General features: G+C 43.5%; 1 protein-coding gene across 2 annotated transcripts in view; it reads left to right on the forward strand.

The window, feature by feature from the left end:
• LOC140118356 (uncharacterized) overlaps positions 1 to 20994 on the forward strand; it is a 315197-nt gene that overhangs the window by 244700 nt on the left and 49503 nt on the right. For both annotated transcript variants that reach the window (XM_072136177.1, XM_072136178.1), the window contains exons 87-90: positions 992 to 1083; positions 16429 to 16525; positions 17084 to 17268; positions 18903 to 19080. In XM_072136177.1, coding sequence (XP_071992278.1) covers positions 992 to 1083; positions 16429 to 16525; positions 17084 to 17268; positions 18903 to 19080 — 552 coding nt within the window. The remainder of the gene's footprint in view (positions 1 to 991; positions 1084 to 16428; positions 16526 to 17083; positions 17269 to 18902; positions 19081 to 20994) is intronic.

A 20994-nucleotide genomic window follows, 5' to 3' on the forward strand; every position in this document is an offset into this window, starting at 1 on the left:
AGGGCGCGCAGCTGCCAGGAGCTGCGCGCCGAAGATCACAGGGTAGGCGGGGGAAAGCAGCTACTGGGGAGTGGAGTAGCCGCGCCGTGTAGCCTCGTGTCCGGCTACTCCACGCCCCGGTAGCCGCTTAATTAAATTAACATATTAGGGCAATAAAGTTTATGCTAGGCTAGCGGGGACGTGAGGATTAGCTCTAAAAAGGGCTATCCTCACGTCCCATACATCCACCTACCACCCGATCTACCTTTATAGGTAGATTCGTGGTGGTAGGTGCCCTTTAAACCCTCCAATGTTAAGTGTAATGTAAAATAAATAATAAAATAGTGAAGATGTGAAAGAATTTATATATAAAGGGACATGTATACCTACATCAAAAGTGCAGAAATATTCACATAAAAGACATAAAAGTTTTTTGGTGTGTTAAGAAAGGAATGCAAGCCAGGAGTATCATGTGTGTGCAAGTGTGCAATTTATGGAGGAATAAAGGGGAGAAAGAAAAAAGAAATGGGGGAAGGATAATTATTAGATTAATAACCAAATGATTGGGGTCAAAACATTGTAATCTGTACCAGACTGATATTTCAAAATTGAAACAACCAAACAATCAAAAATATTTATAACTGGGGATAGGGATTGTCTGTAAGTCGAGAGTTCTTAGGTCAGAGATGACCTATATCATCCGCCAAAGTTGTGCTCCAGTATTTTGTCAGCATTCTCTGGGGTATTTCTTATAATATCTGTACATATTAGCTTGGATATAAAATTGTTAAAAATATTTCATGGCACAATTCATGTTTAATGAAGATCATTGTTGCAAAAAACAGGCTTGTGAAAATCCTCATTGATTGGATTGGTTCGGTTTATACATGTCTGAGTAAACCCTTATAGACATTTCTAAATGGTTATGCATTGTAGTATATTATTGTAGCACTACTTACTTTATAATATATAGCATAGTATTTGTTAATCATATTAAATGTGAACTCTACAGATTCACAGAAAGAGGAGAGGCAATTCTGTGTGTGGCTCACCTCGGAGCTGGGAGCATCTATTCCACAAGACTTCTTGGTACATCTTAAAAAGGTGAGAGGAACAGGATAAGATCTTGCTTCTTCTATAAAGCATGCTGTATATGCTGGTATTTCACTTCATTTTCATTTAATGCGCTAAGCAAATAGGGCAACATACTCATACAGAAGGGGCCACGTTTAGTTGAGTAATACTTATTTTTCTATCATTACATTGATGATGCATCAAAGTATGGAGTACCATAACATGGCTGCTTTCAGCACGATACCTGTCCAACTATTACAAATTGGAATGTGCTTCAACCCCATATAAGTGAATGACTCTGGGTCGCGATATCATACCCATCCTATGGACAGTTTTGATACTGTTATAGAAAAGGGAAGCCATGTTTTTTTTTAGTTCTGGAAATCCCTTTAATATGGTTATAAGGTGCAAAGGTAGCAAAAATAACCTCCTGTATGGATGAATTGGAGTTACAGAAGTGATGTATCTGAACGAACTCTGGAAGTTACTAAAACAGTGTAGCTCAGTGTACAATCCTGAATCTCCTCCATAAAGAAACATTGTTATCACAACTTCCAATTACCTGAGAGTGGTGTTGATAGATTTTGGGTGAAACAGGAATAACCCTGTGGTCCGTAAATAAAAAAAAATATTTGAAGGCTACTCATTGCATTCCCCATGTATAGTAATCTCAGGTGTTTATTTTTATGCAGGTGTAATAAAAACATTCCCACTTAAATAAATGTACAGTCTATACACCTTTGACAACAGTACTGTACAGTAAGTCCTGTTTTCTGTGCTGACTTGACATCATATTAGTAGATTGAGTATAAAGTTATCATCTATGAATCACCCGTTTCTATTAATTGCTTTGCTGAACAATATTTTTATTTAAGCAGAAGCTATTTAAGGAGACAATGTATTATGTATGCGGTTATGCAATGCTTACCATTTGGTTTATTAATATTTAGAAGTAATATATAAAGTGTCCACATACCTTATCTCTGGAATCTCTAGAGACAGAATCATATTGCTGAAGGATTCAAGCAATCCACTTAATTGCAATTAAAGCCTACTCAACCCAAAGCATTATTCTTAATGCTTCATTCAACATGTAATTGGGGTCTAACACACACAGTATAATCTTTTAATAACAACAAAATAGAGCTTCATACACATTAATAGCATGCTCATGTGGTTCTGCAGGTTATTCACTCATTATTTATGCTTTGTGTTAATCTCTATTTATTGGAGTTAATTAGACATGTGAATCACTAGTAGTGGGTGAAGTTTAATTGCTGTTTATTGCATTTTAATGATGTCTGTCATAAGGAGTTTTCTAATTTCAATTAGGTTTTAGTAATGAGTGTGTATGGTGATTGAGACAGACAGTGTCATTATACAGCACCCACAGGAGCATAGCTATAGGTGGTGCAGAGGTAGCCAGGATTGGTATTATAACTGACACATGGTAGATAGAGGCCATGTTACAGCCGTTGATTTAGGGCCTCTGAAAACACTTTACTGTATATAATTTTAGTTCATTAACATTTCCAACTATATTTTGCTTTAAACACTTTTTGCAATTGGACATAATAGTATGATGGTGCAGGAAGTTCTATAAAATCCAACTTCTGTCACTGGCTTACAATTTCCACCAGTGTCTGAAGCTGTGGATGTGAGCTGTATTTTACAGCTGACTCCCTGCAGTAACACCCATGATCAGAGGTATGTCCAACTGTAGCAAACTGAATATACATCAGTGTGTTCAGTCAGTTTCATAACACACTGCAATAGATTTTTATTGCAGTGCTTGAACTTGAAACCCAAGTCTGAGAAAAAGTTATAAAATTAAAACATCTTTATAATACTAATAATAAAGTAAAAGTCCCTTACACACCACATTTTGGACAAAAACCTCAAAACGAACCATGAAAAAAAATTCCAAAAATGCAGAAAAATATGTTTTTTCATCAAATCCCTTCACAAAAAAGTTCATTAATTAAATAATTAATAAAACATTACATGCCGCAAAATGAGTCCACTGAAGAGAAGAACTTTTCCTGAAAAAAAGCTCTCAACCAGCTCTTTAAACCGAAAAGCGTCACAGTGAGCTAGAGAATATAGATAACAGATGATTTTTATGATATGGTGAACAGCGAAAAAAGGCTAAAAATACTCAACAAGAATTGATGATTTTCTTTTTCTCCACACAGAAAGAGTTAATTAAAATGAGTTATAGACACGCCAAAATGAAGTATGTGAAAAGTGCATCTCATCTCGCAAAAAAAATGTCATGTGTCCACATTACAAAATAATTAAATCAGTTTTTCCTTGTACCCTGCAACAATGCAAATCTGCTATGAATCATGCTCCTTGCCTTCAGTGCACTGTCCTCTGCCCATAAAGCATGTTACCGCCAGGCATACTTGCAAGAAACTTTGCAGTGCTTTCGATCGTTTAATGTGTAATAAATGTGTAATTTTTGCGCAAAAATGAATAAATTGTGCAAAAACATTACAATATTTACTTCTTTTTCTTATAGCCCCTGAGAAATATCTAGAGGGTTAACAAACTTATTCAAATTGATTTAGCATACATTAAGGAGTATATACATATATATAGAAGAAAAAGGACGGCACTCACCCAGATCCTGTGGGATAAAACTTCTTCTTTATTAGGAATCAAATCTGAACATCACAAACGGGGTATAGCGGGGAGGGAGTGATGCATGGTGCTCATAAGAAAGGCTATGGCCGTTTCGTGCGGTCTGCGCTTCTTCCGGCCTCTGTGTAGGGATTAAAACAAACTGCAGGGTTATAAGCTCCTAGGGTGGGATGGACAACCGCCCTATTCAGGTAATACAGCCAGTGATAGGTTAAACACAATGTCACATAAACATAACGGCGCCAATCATATGCTGACTAAATTATATGTATTGGCTAAGACTCACCCAGGGTCCTTATGCGCTGTAAGTTTTAAGCCTCACGAAACCTTATCAGTCTGGAAAGCAGAACTTTTTGAACTCTGAAAATGGCAAGTTTTTTTTAAATTGTCATCAAAAAGCAAAAGATATCACCTACATTTTTCAACTAACATGAAGTGCAATGTATCACAAGAAAACATTCTCAGAATCACCTGGATATGTTGAAGAAAAACTACCAATTGCATATTAGCCATTTAAACAAAATATACTTACCTGTCAGCAACTTATTCTACATTCCAGCACATATCATCTTGAACTTTGACGTATCGAGACCAGTGGCGTACCGATCGTGGTCGCAGGGGTCGTGACTGAGACCGGGCCCGTTGGCAGTCAGAGGCCCGCATCTGACCCCTGCGCTGCGCTGATAACTCAGCGCAGCACAGCGGGCAGATGTTTTAAATTGTGAGAGCCGCGGGCCTTCCCCTTACAGCGCTCGGACTGTTCTGCATCTGGTCCGTGCGCTGGATCAGGGGGGCCCTGAGCTGTCACAATTCAAAATTTGAACGGGCCCCCGATCCACCCACCTTCCCACCCACCTCATTGGCCATCCCCACACACTGCATCCATCGACGCCGACACAGGCTTAATGACGCGCCTGCCTGCGCCGTGTCTGCTGAGGTCTATGATCCGGCACCTGACCTGGCAGATGCGTCATCAGCCGTCTCCTGCGCCGATCTTTAGAAGAGAGAGAGAGCGCGAAGAGGAGCGGAATAACTAGGTAAGAGTTTTATTTTTCATTTTACTTAAATATATGGGGCCCTGTTTCTATTTGGGGGGGGCATAGGTGAAAGTTAGGAAATAGCTATTTGGGGGGGATATTACCTATGGGGGACATTAATCACGGCTACTGCTGGGGGGACATTGATTATGGCTACTGGTGGGGGGACATTAATCATGGCTACTGCTAGGGGGGGACATTGATTATGGTTACTGCTGGGGGTGGGGACATTAATCATGGCTACTGCTGGGGGGACATTGATTATGGCTACTGGTGGGGAGACATCAATCATGGCTACTGCTAGGGGGGGGGGCATTGATTATGGCTACTGCTGGGGGTGGGGACATTAATCATGGCTACTGCTGGGGTGGACATTAATTATGGCTACTGGTGAGGGGGGACATTGCTTATAGCTACTGGTGAGGGGGGAGATTAATCATGGCTATTGGTGAGGGGGTACATTGATTATGGCTACTGGTTGGGGGGGCATTAATCATGGCTACTGTTGAGCGGGGGACATTAATCATGGCTACTGGTGGGGGGGACATTAATTATGGCTACTGGTGAGGGGGGGACATTAATTATGGCTACTGGTGAGGGGGGGCATTAATTATGGCTACTGGTGAGGGGGGACATTAATTATGGCAACTGGTGGGTGGGGGCATTAATTATGGCTACTGGTATATGGGGGACATTAATTATGGCTACTGGTGGATGGTGTTCAATGTTTTTATGCATACCGGGGGGGGGGGGGGGCTGTCAGGAATTTTGCCCTGGGGCCCAGAGGACTCTAGTTACGCCACTGGTCGAGACTCTTAAAAATATCAATTAGCCTGGGTTACTAAGTGTATGTCACACAGGTTGCCCGGTGCTCTCGGCTAATAATTATGCATGACTCCTATGTGACGTCAACAGGCTTTCCAGCAGGGGAGAGTGAGTAGGTAACTTTTGCAGTTGGAGGTGTGCATAATTATTAACCAAGACCACTGGTATGACGTGCACAGAGCACCCCAGGCTACGTAATATCCTTTTTTGCAGAAATGCCGGTGTGTCAAACCTAATGAAGGTATGCACCAGAGTCTATATGTAGACACTGACTAGTAAGTATATTTAGTTTAAATTACTGCCACATAAGTGCTAGTTTTCCTTTAAAGTGTTTCAAAAATATAGCCACTTATAGTGACACATGTCAGATTCTTAAATTGGGGCCTGGTTAGGAAGGTGAAAACTGTCTTTGGGGACAAGGGGTTGATTTTTTTTATCCTTTTAGTGGTCAGATGAATGATTGAATTGACTGATCTTTTCAGAACTGCTCATAATTTGCCTGCTTGTAGTAGGTTTATGCATTTCCACTGGTGATGCCAAATTCTTGTACTGGGCAGTGTGTGAATGCAGTTAATAGCTCGGTGTGAAAATCATTTCCACCCAAATTTTTTTTTATTTACGGACCACAAACAAAATTGATTATACATATATTCATTGATGTTCATTTTCCTCACAGAATTAAATTGAAATTACTGAGACTAAAAAGATTACCTGATACTATCTGAAAGTAAAACCCTGCATTATACAATTTGTATGTAAAATCTTCTAAATGTACAATATGTCAGTTTACAATACATTTATCCCGTTTGTAGTAATTAAAATGAAATTTTCTCACATTCCCACTATTCATTGAATGATGTTGTGTTATAAAAATGTGAATAGATGTAATTACATGTTATGAATTTTGCTTTAAAATTTTTACTTATCTCTATAATTATGGAAAATAATAAGTAAAATATCTCCCATTGCAAAAAATGTAAAAAATTACACACTGCGAATGATTCTGTTTTAGAATATATACACAACTATCAGTTCCAATTCTAAAGCATTCTAAATAACAAAAAATATTCATATTCCCTTCATAATGCTGAAAGGGAAGGACATTCCTAACGTGATATGTGACAAATCTGACTCTGATTCCATGGACATTGCTGGTTTTCAATATAACCTCAGCTTTGGCATACTGTATATGCCATTGACAAATCTGCCTTTCAGTGGCTTAAATGGTGTTCTGGGTAATAGGTATGCTGTATTATACATGGCATGAATATAATCTCTGTGGAGGCACGACATCTGGCACCCAACATAAAGTATTAGCTTTAAATGAGAACTCATTGGCAGCAACTTGGCTCAGCCACTACCCAGAGAACGGAGCTTTTCTTGCAGTCAGACCTTGTTCCATCCTAGTTGTATTGAACTGGCTTTACATATTCTGCTGTTCTGATTCCGGACAGGTTTTGTTTAGAGATGAGCGAGCACTAAAATGCTCGGGTACTCGTTATTCGAGACGAACTTTTCCCGATGCTCGAGTGCTCGTCTCGAATAACGAGCCCCATTGAAGTCAATGGGAGACTCGAGCATTTTTCAAGGGGACCAAGGCTCTGCACAGGGAAGCTTGGCCAAACACCTGGGAACCTCAGAAAAGGATGGAAACACCACGGAAATGGACAGGAAACAGCAGGGGCAGCATGCATGGATGCCTCTGAGGCTGCTTAATCGCACCATTATGCCAAAATTATGGGCAACAGCATGGCCATGACAGAGTGACAGAATGAAGCTAGATAGCATCTAAAACATCCAATAATTGACCCTGACACTATAGGGGACTTCATGCAGAGGCAGCGGCAGCAGCAGCAGGCTAGAGAGTGGCATGGCGACATACCCTAAATGTACTCAGGCTTCAAACCAATGGGTGGCAGTGAGGAACCAAAGGAGGTGAGCAAGAAGCGCTCAAATAATATCGGTACATGATAAAAGTTTGCCAGTATATTTTGTGGATTACACAGCAGGGTGGCGACAAAGTTAACATGGAAGCCATGAAAACAACCCAAAATTCTGCCTGACACAGCTCGTTTGATAAGGGGACCATGTATGGAGGCAGTGAACTAGTAGTAGATTAAAGGTGCTGCAGTTAAAACTATGTTAGTTGGATCTTGGCATGGAGCTGGCGCTCCGCTGCCAGGCGAGCTTTTGCCAATCCAAGCCCCTGTCTCTAGGCTACTCCCCAAACAGCACTTCTAAGAACCTTTTGTATAAGATCAAGTGTAATAGCGTTCTTATAAGTTTAGGATATGGCGGGTGAGGGGAATGGAAACAGATGCGCAAGAAGCGCTGAAATAATATTGGTAAATGATAAAAGTTTGCCAGTATATTTTGTGGATTACACAGCAGGGTGGCGACAAAGTTAACAAGTTTGTTGTGGAAGCCATGAAAACAACCCAAAATTCTGCCTGACACAGCTCGTTTGATAAGGGGACCATGTATGCCTACAGTTCATGCCAGACGCTGCTCTGGGTGCCAGTCTCCTTTCGAATACAGTTTAAAATAATAACCCTCATCCATAAAGCTCTGTATAATGCTGCACCCCCCTACCTCTCCTCTCTTATCTCAGTCTATCGCCCAACCCGTGCTCTTAGATCCGCCAGTGATCTTAGATCAACCTCTACCCTAGTGCGGACCTCCCACTCGCGTCTCCAAGACTTCTCTAGAGCTGCACCAATTCTATGGAATGCTCTGCCCCGGACTATCAGACTAATACCTAACCTCCAAAGTTTCAAACGTGCTCTTAAAACCCATTTCTTTAGGCAAGCCTATAACACTCATTAACTGCATGAAGTTTTAACTCTTCTACTAACCCGTCCTGTGTCGTCCTCCCATCTGTTATCCATCAACCAACAGGCACCAGACTTCTATGCAGTCCCATTCACCCTGGACCTGGTGACGGCTGAGTGGTTCAAGCGACAGCAATTCCATTTATTATATTTTGTTCTATTCCCTAAGAAGAATGGCTTGCCCATTAAAAATTCTTTTACCTCGTGTTACCCCATCATCTTCATAAACCGTAAGCTCTGGCGAGCAGGGACCTCACTCCTGTTGTTCCATACAAATGTTGTGCTCTGTTACATTACATTTGTATTTGTTTCCTATGATTTGTAAAGCGCTACGGAATATGATGGCGCTATATAAATAAAGATTATTATTATTATTATTATGGAGGCAGTGAACTAGTAGTAGATTAAAGGTGCTGCACTTAAAACTATGTTAGTTGTATCTTGGGATGGAGCTGGCGCTCCGCTTCCAGGCGAGCTTTCGCCAATCCAAGCCCCTGTCTCTAGGCTACTCCCCAAACAGCACTTCTAAGAACCTTTTGTATAAGATCAAGTGTAGTAGCGTTCTTATAAGTTTGGGATATGGCGAGAGAGGGGAATGTAAACAGATGCGCAAGAAGCGCTGAAATAATATCGGTAAATGATAAAAGTTTGCCAGTATCTTTTCTGGATTACACAGCAGGGTGGCGAGAAAGTTAACAAGTTTGATGTGGAATGCCCTGTAATAGCTCTTGGGCGGTGTGCCTTTTATCGGCTAGGCTCAGCAGTTTGAGCACCGCCTGCTGTCGCTTAGCGACGGCACTGCTGCTGTGCCTAGAGCTACCGACTGATGGCGCCATGGCCACGGATGGTAATTCGGAGGAGGAGGAGGTGGAGGAGGGGTGGGAGGAGGAGGAGGTATAGTAGGCCTTTGAGACCTGGACCGAGGTAGGCCCCGCAATCCTCTGCGTCGGCAGTATATCACCAGCCCCAGGGTCAGACTCGGTCCCAGCGTGCACCAAGTTAAGTGTAGTAGCGTTCTTATAAGTTTGGGATATGGCGGGTGAGGGGAATGTAAACAGATGCGCAAGAAGCGCTGAAATAATATTGGTAAATGATAAAAGTTTGCCAGTCGCCATAGTGGCGACAAAGTTAACAAGATTGTTGTGGAAGCCATGAAAACAACCCAAAATTCTGCCTGACAAAGCTCGTTTGATAAGGGGACCATGTATGGAGGCAGTGAACTAGTAGTAGATTAAAGGTGCTGCAGTTAAAACTATGTTAGTTGGATCTTGGCATGGAGCTGGCGCTCCGCTGCCAGGCGAGCTTTGCCAATCCAAGCCCGTGTCTCTAGGCTACTCCCCAAACAGCACTTCTAAGAACCTTTTGTATAAGATCAAGTGTAGTAGCGTTCTTATAAGTTTAGGATATGGCGGGTGAGGGGAATGTAAACAGAAGCGCAAGAAGCGCTGAAATAATATTGGTAAATGATAAAAGTTTGCCAGTATATTTTGTGGATAACACAGCTGGGTGGCGACAAAGTTAACAACTTTGATGTGGAATCCATGAAAACAACCCAAATTTCTGCCTGACACACCTCGTTTGATAAAGGGACGATGTATGGAGGCAGCTATATGGACGACTTTTGGAGGAAGCAATGGAGACAACGTGTGGAGGCTGCTATGGAGACAATTTAATTTGGATAGTGCCTGTATGTGGCAGTCCAAAAAAGTTTTCAAACCAGAGGAGCAGGTAGGTGGCCTTCCAGAAAAATGGAATAGATTGAGTGCCTGTATGTGGCAGTCCAAAAAAGTTTTCAAACCAGAGGAGCAGGTAGGTGGCCCTCCAGAAAAATGGAATAGATTGAGTGCCTGTATGTGGCAGTCCAAAAAAGTTTTCAAACCAGAGGAGCAGGTAGGTGGCCCTCCAGAAAAATGAAATAGATTGAGTGCCTGTATGTGGCAGTCCAAAAAAGTTTTCAAACCAGAGGAGCAGGTAGGTGGCCCTCCAGAAAAATGGAATAGATTGAGTGCCTGTATGTGGCAGTGCAAAAAAGTTTTCAAACCAGAGGAGCAGGTAGGTGGCCCTCCAGAAAAATGGAATAGATTGAGTGCCTGTATGTGGCAGTCCAAAAAAGTTTTCAAACCAGAGGAGCAGGTAGGTGGCCCTCCAGAAAAATGGAATAGATTGAGTGCCTGTATGTGGCAGTCCAAAAAAGTTTTCAAACCAGAGGAGCAGGTAGGTGGCCCTCCAGAAAAATGGAATAGATTGAGTGCCTGTATGTGGCAGTCCAAAAAAGTTTTCAAACCAGAGGAGCAGGTAGGTGGCCCTCCAGAAAAATGAAATAGATTGAGTGCCTGTATGTGGCAGTCCAAAAAAGTTTTCAAACCAGAGGAGCAGGTAGGTGGCCCTCCAGAAAAATGGAATAGATTGAGTGCCTGTATGTGGCAGTGCAAAAAAGTTTTCAAACCAGAGGAGCAGGTAGGTGGCCCTCCAGAAAAATGAAATAGATTGAGTGCCTGTATGTGGCAGTCCAAAAAAGTTTTCAAACCAGAGGAGCAGGTAGGTGGCCCTCCAGAAAAATTGAATAGATTGAGTGCCTGTATGTGGCACTCCCAAAAATTGTTTAAAACAGAGGACCGGGTCGGTGGCCCTCCAGAAAAATTAAATGCATGAAGTACTATAGGTAGAGCCAGTGGGCCCTGTCAAAAAATAGCCAGTTTCCTCTGCTTTACTGTACAAAGAGCAGGAGAAGGAGGAAAATGAGGAGGAGGAGGAGGAGTGGATAAATTATTCAGGTTGAGCTTCCTTCACCTGCTGGAGATTGGAAATTAGGAGAAATCCATGCTTTATTCATCTTGATAAGCGTCAGCCTGTCAGCGCTGTCAGTCGACAGGCGTGTACGCTTATCGGTGATGATGCCACCAGCTGCACTGAAAACCCGCTCGGACAAGACGCTAGCGGCAGGGCAGGCAAGAACCTCCAAGGCGTACAGCGCCAGTTCGTGCCACATGTCCAGCTTTGAAACCCAGTAGTTGTAGGGAGCTGTGTGATCATTTAGGATGATGGTATGGTCAGCTACGTACTCCCTCACCATCTTTCTGTAAAGATCAGCCCTACTCTGCCGAGACTGGGGACAGGTGACAGTGTCTTGCTGGGGTGACATAAAGCTGGCAAAAGCCTTGTAAAGCGTACCCTTGCCAGTGCTGGACAAGCTTCCTGCTCGCCTACTCTCCCTCGTTACTTGTCCCGCAGAGCTACGCACTCTGCCGCTAGCGCTGTCAGAAGGGAAATACTGTTTCAGCTTGTGCACCAGGGCCTGCTGGTATTCATGCATTCTCACACTCCTTTCCTCTCCAGGGATGAGAGTGGAAAGATTTTGCTTGTACCGTGGGTCCAGGAGAGTGAACACCCAGTAATCGGTGCTGGAATAAATTCTTTGAACGCGAGGGTCACGGGATAGGCAGCCTAGCATGAAATCTGCCATATGCGCCAGAGTACCAACGCGTAAGAATTCACTCCCCTCACTGGCCTGACTGTCCATTTCCTCCTCCTCCAACTCCTCCAATTCCTCTTCTTCTGCCCATACACGCTCAACAGTGAAGGACTCAACAATGGTCCCCTCTTGTGTCTCGCCAACATTCTCCTCCTCTTCCTCCTCCACCTCCACCTCCTCCGATATGCGCTGAGAAACAGACCTAAGGGTGCTTTGGCTATCAACAAGGGAATCTTCTTCCCCCGTCTCTTGTGAGGAGCGCAAAGCTTCCGACTTCATGCTGACCAGAGAGTTTTTCAACAGGCCAAGCAGCGGGATGGTGAGGCTGATGATGGCGGCATCGCCACTGACCATCTGTGTTGACTCCACAAAGTTACTCAGCACCTGACAGATATCAGACATCCATGTCCACTCCTCATTGTAGACTTGAGGAAGCTGACTGACCTGACTACCAGTTCTGGTGGAAGTTGACATCTGGCAGTCTACAATCGCTCGGCGCTGCTGGTAAACTCTGGATAACATGGTCAGTGTTGAATTCCACCTCGTGGGCACGTCGCACAACAGTCGGTGAGCGGGCAGTTGGAGGCGGCGCTGCGCTGCCCTGAGAGTGGCAGCATCTGTGCTGGACTTCCTGAAATGAGCACAGATGCGGCGCACCTTCGTGAGCAAATCAGACAGATTGGGGTATGTCTTGAGGAAACGCTGAACTATGAGATTTAACACATGGGCCAGGCATGGCACATGTGTCAGTCTGCCGAGTTGCAGAGCCGCCACCAGGTTACGGCCGTTGTCACACACAACCATGCCTGGCTTCAGGTTCAGCGGTGCCAGCCACAGATCAGTCTGCGCCGTGATGCCCTGTAATAGTTCTTGGGCAGTGTGCCTTTTATCGCCTAGGCTCAGCAGTTTGAGCACCGCCTGCTGTCGCTTAGCGACGGCACTGCTGCTGTGCCTAGAGCTACCGACTGATGGCGCCATGCCCACGGATGGTCGTTCGGAGGAGGAGGTGGAGGAGGGGTGGGAGGAGGAGGAGGCATAGTAGGCCTCAAACACCTGGACCGAGGTAGGCCCCGCAATCCTCGGCGTCGGCAGTATATGACCAGCCGCAGGGTCAGACTCGGTCCCAGCCTCCACCAAGTTAACCCAATGTGCCGTCAGAGATATATAGTGGCCCTGCCCGGCAGCACTCGTCCACGTGTCCGTGGTCAGGTGGACCTTGTCAGAAACGGCGTTGGTCAGGGCACGGATTATGTTGTCTGACACGTGCTGGTGCAGGGCTGGGACGGCACATCGGGAAAAGTAGTGGCGGCTGGGGACCGAATACCGAGGGGCGGCCGCTGCCATGAGGCTGCGAAAGGCCTCGGTCTCTACTAGCCTATAGGGCAGCATCTCCAGGCTTAGCAATCTGGAGATGTGCACATTAAGGGCTTGGGCGTGCGGGTGGGTTGCACTATATTTGCGTTTCCGCTCCAGCGTCTGGGGTATGGAGAGCTGAACGCTGGTGGATGCTGTGGAGGATCGTGGAGGCGACGATGGGGTTTTTGTGGAAGGGTCCTGGGCAGGGGGCTGACTATCAGCTGACACAGGGGAAGGAGCAGTGGTGTGCACGGCCGGAGGTGAACGCGCTTGTTGCCACTGAGTGGGGTGTTTAGCATTCATATGCCTGCGCATACTGGTGGTAGTTAAGCTAGTAGTGGTGGAACCCCTGCTGATCCTGGTTTGGCAAATGTGGCACACCACAGTCCGTCGGTCATCCGGTGTTTCCTTAAAGAACCTCCAGACTTCTGAAAATCTAGCCCTCGCCGCAGGAGCCCTCGCCACCGGAGCTTCACTAGTTGACACATTTGGCGCTGATGCACCAGCTCTGGCCCTGCCTCTCCGTCTGGCCCCACCACTGCCTCTTCCAACCTGTTCTGGTCGAGGACTCTCCTCCGTCTCAGAAGCACTGTGTTCACCCGGCCTCTCAACCCAGCTTGGGTCTGTCACCTCATCATCCTCCGATCCCTCAGTCTGCTCCCCCCTCGGACTTCCTGCCCTGACAACAACTTCCCCACTGTCTGACAACCGTGTCTCCTCATCGTCGGACACCTCTTTACACACTTCTTCCAGTACGTCAACAAGGTCATCATCACCCACAGACTGCGACTGGTGGAAAACCTGGGCATCGGAAAATTGCTCATCAGCAACCGGACAAGTGGTTTGTGACTGTGGGAAGGGTCCAGAAAACAGTTCCTCAGAGTATGCCGGTTCAAATGGCAAATTTTGCTGGGAGGGGGCAGACTGGGGGGGAGGAGGCTGAGCTGCAGGAGCTGGAGGAGTGCCGATTTCGGTGACATGGGTGGACTGCGTGGAAGACTGACTGGTGGACAAATTGCTCGAAGCATTGTCGGCAATCCACGACATCACCTGTTCGCACTGTTCTGGCCTCAACAGTGCTCTACCACGAGTCCCAGTAACTTCAGACATGAACCTAGGGAGTGTAGCTCTGCGGCGTTCCCCTGCTCCCTCATAAGCAGGTGGTGTCTCACCCCGCCCAGGACCACGGCCTCTGACCCCTGCAGTAGTTGGACGCCCACGTCCCCGCCCTCGTCCTCTACCCCTAGTCCTCGGGTTAAACATTTTGAAAATGAGAGTTATAACTTGAATTTTTTTTTTAACTTTTTTTTTTTTGTTTTTTTTTTGTGTTTTTTAGTTTTTAAAACCAAACGATGCTATCCTATTGCTATGGCTATTTTATAGCCAAGTATGAAAGCACACTGCTATGCCAGATGAGATGACGCTGAGTTATGAAAAAAATAAACGTAAAATAAAAAAGGAAATGGCAGACTGTGCCTAATTGAAATACAACCCCGGGCCCTAATAAATTTTCCCACTTCGGTCTTTGCGATGGATATGTGCGTCACTAAAACACAGTGGTCGCAAGTCTGACTCCAAATTGCTCACACTTTGCTAGTAGATGCACTGCAACAACTACAGCCACCAGCAGATCAACCAGAAATCAAATATATATAACGCTACTGTAGGCGTAATTAAGCCGTTTGTATTCTCCTATGGCTATTTTCTAGCCAAGTATTACAGCACACTACTATGCCAGATGAGATGATGCTGAGTTATGAAAAAAATAAACGTAAAATAAAAAAGGAAATGGCAGACTGTGCCTAATTGAAATACAACCCCGGGCCCTAATAAATTTTCCCACTTCGGTCTTTTTTCGATGGATATGTGCGTCACTAAAACACAGTGGTCGCAAGTCTGACTCCAAATTGCTCACAATTTACTAGTAGATTCACTGCAACAACTACAGCCACCAGCAGATCAACCAGAAATGAAATATATATAACGCTACTGTAGGCGTAATTAAGCCGTTTGTATTCTCCTATGGCTATTTTCTAGCCAAGTATTACAGCACACTACTATGCCAGATGAGATGACACTGAGTTATTAAAACAATAAACGTAAAATAAAAAGAAACTGGCAGACTGTGCCTAATTCTACTCAAACCCCTAATAAATTTTCCCACTTTGGTGTTTGAGGTGGATATGTGTGTCACTAAGAGCTAAACACAACGGTAGCAAGTCCCCCTGCTAATTCCTCACAATATGGTACTAGCTGCAAATAAAAAAAAAAAAAAATTATAACGTTATTGTAGCCCTAAGAAGGGCTGTTGGGTTCTTTTAGAATCACTCCTGCCTAACAGTAAGCTAATAGAACACCCTAATGCTTTCCCTGACCAGCAGCAGCTCTCTCCCTAGCGGCATCCAGACAGAGAATGATCCGAGCAGCGCGGGCAGCGGCTAGTCTATCCCAGGGTCACCTGATCTGGCCAGCCAACCACTGCTATCTACGTGTAAGGGTACCACGTCATGCTGGGTGGAGTGCAGAGTCTCCTGGCTTGTGATTGGCTCTGTTTCTGGCCGCCAAAAAGCAAAACGGCGGGAGCTGCCATTTTCTCGAGCGGGCGAAATACTCGTCCGAGCAACGAGCAGTTACGAGTACGCTAATGCTCGATCGAGCATCAAGCTCGGACGAGTATGTTCGCTCATCTCTAGTTTTGTTCTTTGAGAAAGATAGTGATTCACTCTTAAGCCTATACTTTGTCTATGATGCAAGATAAAATAAATATATTATAACGAGAGTTTTCATTTTGCAGACAAAACATTGTATAACTCCAGGTTTTGTACAGGTGTTTAGAAAATAGTGAAGGCCGCTTTCTACTCTTGCTTGCTGAACTTTTGCAAATGCTTGGCCCTCTCTTCATTTTTCGAATCACTGATCTTTCCAAATATTTTATTAAGTTACACCTGTCAATACAGAACGGATAGATGAGCAACAATGGTAACTGTAGTTTTCCATATATGAATAATATATACTTAGATAACACAAGTTCGAAATACAGAATAAACACAGATCCAACAGATAAAAGAAAAAGAAATGATAAATTTAAAGTCAATTTGTGGCTCTATATAAATTGTGTATTATATTGAAGTTAGGTTGATCAGTTAGGTTGCTGGTGTTTTGTTAATGAATCTTGTGTAGACACTGACTATTTTTCCTGTCGTTCCAGGTGTCCTGGCACTACTTGTTATTGAACCAGGTGAAGAGAGAAACTTCTATGAGCGAGGTGATATTTATTGATTCTCTGCCACGAGTTCTATACTCAGGTAATGGTCCTACATGAATAAATGGTTACATTTAGCCTTTATTGCGCCAGCCTCCATAAATCTTTTGTATTTTCCCCTACTTTATACAGTATGACTTTAAACCAGGCACAGGATCCTCAGAATGCTTATCAATTGTCTGTTCCCTATAGGAGAAGCCCACTATTTTAAATACTACATTATAGCTAAGGTTCATGTTGCTTCAGGTTAATCCTCTGCTTTTGATCATGGTGGAAAGTGGGTTATATTTAATTTGTTGCAGAGGAATTGATCGGTCAATGGAGCATAAATTCCTTATAATCACTGGAAGACCTATCTAAGCACAGAAGTGTACATTTATACAGGCATTTACACAGGTATTCTGGTGTACAAGCCTTGAAATAATCTCACTCCCAGTGCATTGGAGTCTCCTGATATGTCAAACACAGCAGGAGGGCAGAGTTTGATCACACGCTGGTGCACAATGCTGAATATGATAAATCTCCCCAATATTTTATTACAGCTTCAAGCTGCAACACATGCATTTTCTAAACAATATGTTCTTTCTAATGATTTCTTTAGCCATTCTATCAGCCCTGGATCAGATGGAGGAGGAGACATGTAATAGAGTGAAGATGAGCCCCATTACAGTACAAAGACTCTGCTATGGAGTTTGCGTATTACACGGATTTCTCCAAACACAGAGGATCTATCCCAAAACTGGTTTGAAAAACTTACTAGAAACAAATGCTTTGCAACTACAACAGGTGATCTGAAACCTTTATGATATTATTATTTTATTGATATTTAGTAAATATTAAAAACTGTATTGAAAGAAAAAGAAGAATTCTAGTCAAAGGGAACCTGTTACCAGCTGTTACACCATTAAACTACTACTTGAAAATGTGAGCTGTAGATAAAAATTCAATCCAATGTGCTTTTTTCTTTTTATCTGCCTCTATCTCTGGTTCAAAGTTCAGAGAGCTCACTACCTGATGCAGTGTGACAGATGAGCTTCTTATCTAGGCACCATAGAACCATCTGACTTCAGTGTGAATGGAAATGAATTTGGAATTGTGATAAACGTATTTGAACACAGTAATTGCCATGTGTATGTGCTAAGTCATTGACCTTTCCCTAAGTATAGACAATCTACAACTCTATGAATGTAATCTTTGGCTAGGACTCTTAGCCAGACACTCCCCCTTAGCATCATCAATTTTAGTAAAGGAGTAATATGGCAACAGGTGAACTGATATGTCATCTGTCATGTTTGAGCCTGTAAGGGTTTGCTCTATGTTTTCCCTGTCTGCATGCTTGTGTAATTCTCACACCTGGTCATATCTATTGCAGCATCATCAGCCTCTCTGCATAACTTATTTCAGGGTCTCAAGTTTAAAGTCAAAGGCACCATTAGAGGAATAAAACTTTCCTTTTGCTGTCACATCAGATTAAAAAAATCGCAATATATGTAAGCAATGACTCAAAAATGTCTTCCATTGGACGAGTTAAGTTTTGTAAAAGCTGGTGACAGTGTCCCTTAAGTAGGTTTTTGGTTGCTAATTTCTTTACTGTGCAAACCAGTAACTATATTTTGCTTGGATATTAAGAATTTACCCTTTCTATCAGTAAAAGGGATTGTCCAGGTTTAAAGATTTCTTTATATATTGGTGGGGGAGTTTAAGAAATGATACATATACTCACCTCCTCTGGTGTTCCCGTTTTCCCCCAATGCCACCTGTCACTATGGGCCTCTTTTTGGTTCCAGAGATGGACAGTGATGTCTACTGCCATGCACCTCCTACAGCCTCTCAGACAGCCAGGTTCCGGAAGCTGGATGTAGCACACTACCGGAGGAGTGTGAGCACTCCTTACCCATCCCATCTCCTTAGAAAGCTGAGCGTCAGTGTACTAAGCTTTGCCGTGCTGCTCACCGATCCACTCTCCATAGGAAATAGCAATGCATAGTGTACTGCCACTGGGTCACCTTAGGCATCTGCCAAATATACGTCCACACATGGCCTGTCTGAATGGGGCCTATGCTGTAGACTAAGCTGTGGGAGTTGCAAAGCAGTAGAGAAATGGAGTAGAAAGTACTCAAAAAACTTTGGTTCTGCCTTGTTTTTCAAACTATGCACTGCTTAATCCTCATCCATTACTTCTCTTCTAGGCTCAAGCTACTAGTCGACCTAAGTCACTTATCAGCCTTATGATGCTAATCTGAATAAGCCAGAAAAACTTATTGAAATTATATATGCACTCCTTTTGTATGATGTATATTCCTAGGCTGTTGGATTTACATTTAGAGTAGTTCTTGGTTGCTACCATGATGGTTTCTTGCTATTATAATATGATTTCCTCTGACACAAAGATTTATGAAAATGTTTACTTGTACAATTAGGCCTTGAATACAGTCTTGAATACATATGACAAGATCAAAAGCTGTGATCAGAACTTCATTGAAGCAGTGATGGAAGAAGTAAACTCTGTATATGCTTGTCTTGCTCTTACATTAAAGGACTTGGAATACATACAAGCTGTTGTGTATGAGATCATATCATGCAGCGCAGAGGAACAAGGTATATAATGTATATAATGTTTGTTGAATTGACTCTGAACTTTTCCCTTGTTAAAGGAAATCTACCGCTTTACAAAAATAAAAACTCTCTCCTCTTCAGCCCGTCGCTGGTTTTCCCTAATCTTGACATGCTTGGATTGCCTGGAAAATGCAGTCTTTAGGCTACATTCAGACATATGTGTGCCCGCCGTACCATAGCACAACGGGCACATGGCCCTCTCCCATACGGCGCCGCCCGCCCATTACCGGCCTATGAGGGATGTATATATGTCGCCGTATATACGTCCCCCATACGGGCGTGTGTATGAGACCTTAGAATGAGGATGAGATGTCAGTTGCTCCAGGCTAATTATTCACACCTCTTGCTGGGAGAAGAAGGTGACATCACGCTTCCTGTGTGAAATATGCCTCCTTCTCCCATGTTGGAGAGGGAGTGTGGCTTTATGCAGGGGGCGTGAATAATTAGCAGCCCGGAATGCCACCTTGTTTTTTTTTTAATTTGCATCGTTTAAAAGGCTGTATAAATAAATTTATCCTCTGGAGACACCAAAATATATTTTTTTTAAAGAAATATGGGACTTTAAGGCCTTAATCATCCCCCCCCCCCTTCTGACCCACAAATACCTTTAGACAGCTCAGGATGAGCTGATGTAGGACCATATCTTGAATAAAAGCAGAAACCGTTGTATTAGTTGAAAAAGTGTATCTTACGGTATTCAAATCCACCTTCGGCGCTTCTGTGTGTGTCACACAGCGAGCACCACGATCCTGCTCTTCCATACATGCACGCGACCGTTCGTCGCATCAACGCCACTCCCATCCATAATTTTGTTGTGTTTTATATCCATCTCATGGATCTCATCATCTTTAATCTCTAATCTTTCTCACCTTTCTTTTTCTATGTGTCAGATGCTAGTAGAAAGTTCCGAAGCTAAATAATAGTGTAGATAAACCTTGTACCCTGATTATCTAAGCATATTGTCAACACCAAGCATCTCATAGTACTAGAAAGATCATGAAGTGTCTGTTTAGAGAGTCCCCGCCCATACTCAGGAATTTGACACTGACCAGAAAACGGTGTAAATTGTAAATCAAGGGTGTTAAAATGATCCCCATGACTAGCTGATTTAAATTTGAGAACTTTGTTTCATAAGCAAACCACTTTAACTTTCCTAAACACTAAACATTTTCATTGATTGATTTTAGTATATTCAGGATCTCACATAATCCATAATGCTTCAAATAGACACTAACATGTAACTAGCAAGTCATAATTAGAGATGAGCGAACACTAAAATGCTCGGGTACTCGTTATTCGAGACGAACTTTTCCCGATGCTCGAGTGCTCGTCTCGAATAACGAACCCCATTGAAGTCAATGGGAGACTCGAGCATTTTTCAAGGGGACCAAGGCTCTGCACAGGGAAGCTTGGCCAAACACCTGGGAACCTCAGAAAAGGATGGAAACACCACGGAAATGGACAGGAAACAGCAGGGGCAGCATGCATGGATGCCTCTGAGGCTGCATAATCGCACCATTATGCCAAAATTATGGGCAACAGCATGGCCATGACAGAGTGACAGAATGAAGCTAGATAGCATCTAAAACATCCAATAATTGACCCTGACACTATAGGGGACTTCATGCAGAGGCAGCGGCAGCAGCGGCAGCAGCGGCAGGCTAGAGAGTGGCATGGCGACATACCCTAAATGGACTCAGGCTTCAAACCAATGGGTGGCAGAGAGGAACCAAAGGAGGTGAGCAAGAAGCGCTCAAATAATATCGGTACATGATAAAAGTTTGCCAGTATATTTTGTGGATTACACAGCAGGGTGGCGACAAAGTTAACATGGAAGCCATGAAAACAACCCAAAATTCTGCCTGACACAGCTCGTTTGATAAGGGGACCATGTAT

The sequence above is a fragment of the Engystomops pustulosus genome, chromosome 2, assembly GCF_040894005.1.
Source record: "Engystomops pustulosus chromosome 2, aEngPut4.maternal, whole genome shotgun sequence".
Classification (NCBI taxonomy): Eukaryota; Metazoa; Chordata; class Amphibia; order Anura; family Leptodactylidae; genus Engystomops; species Engystomops pustulosus.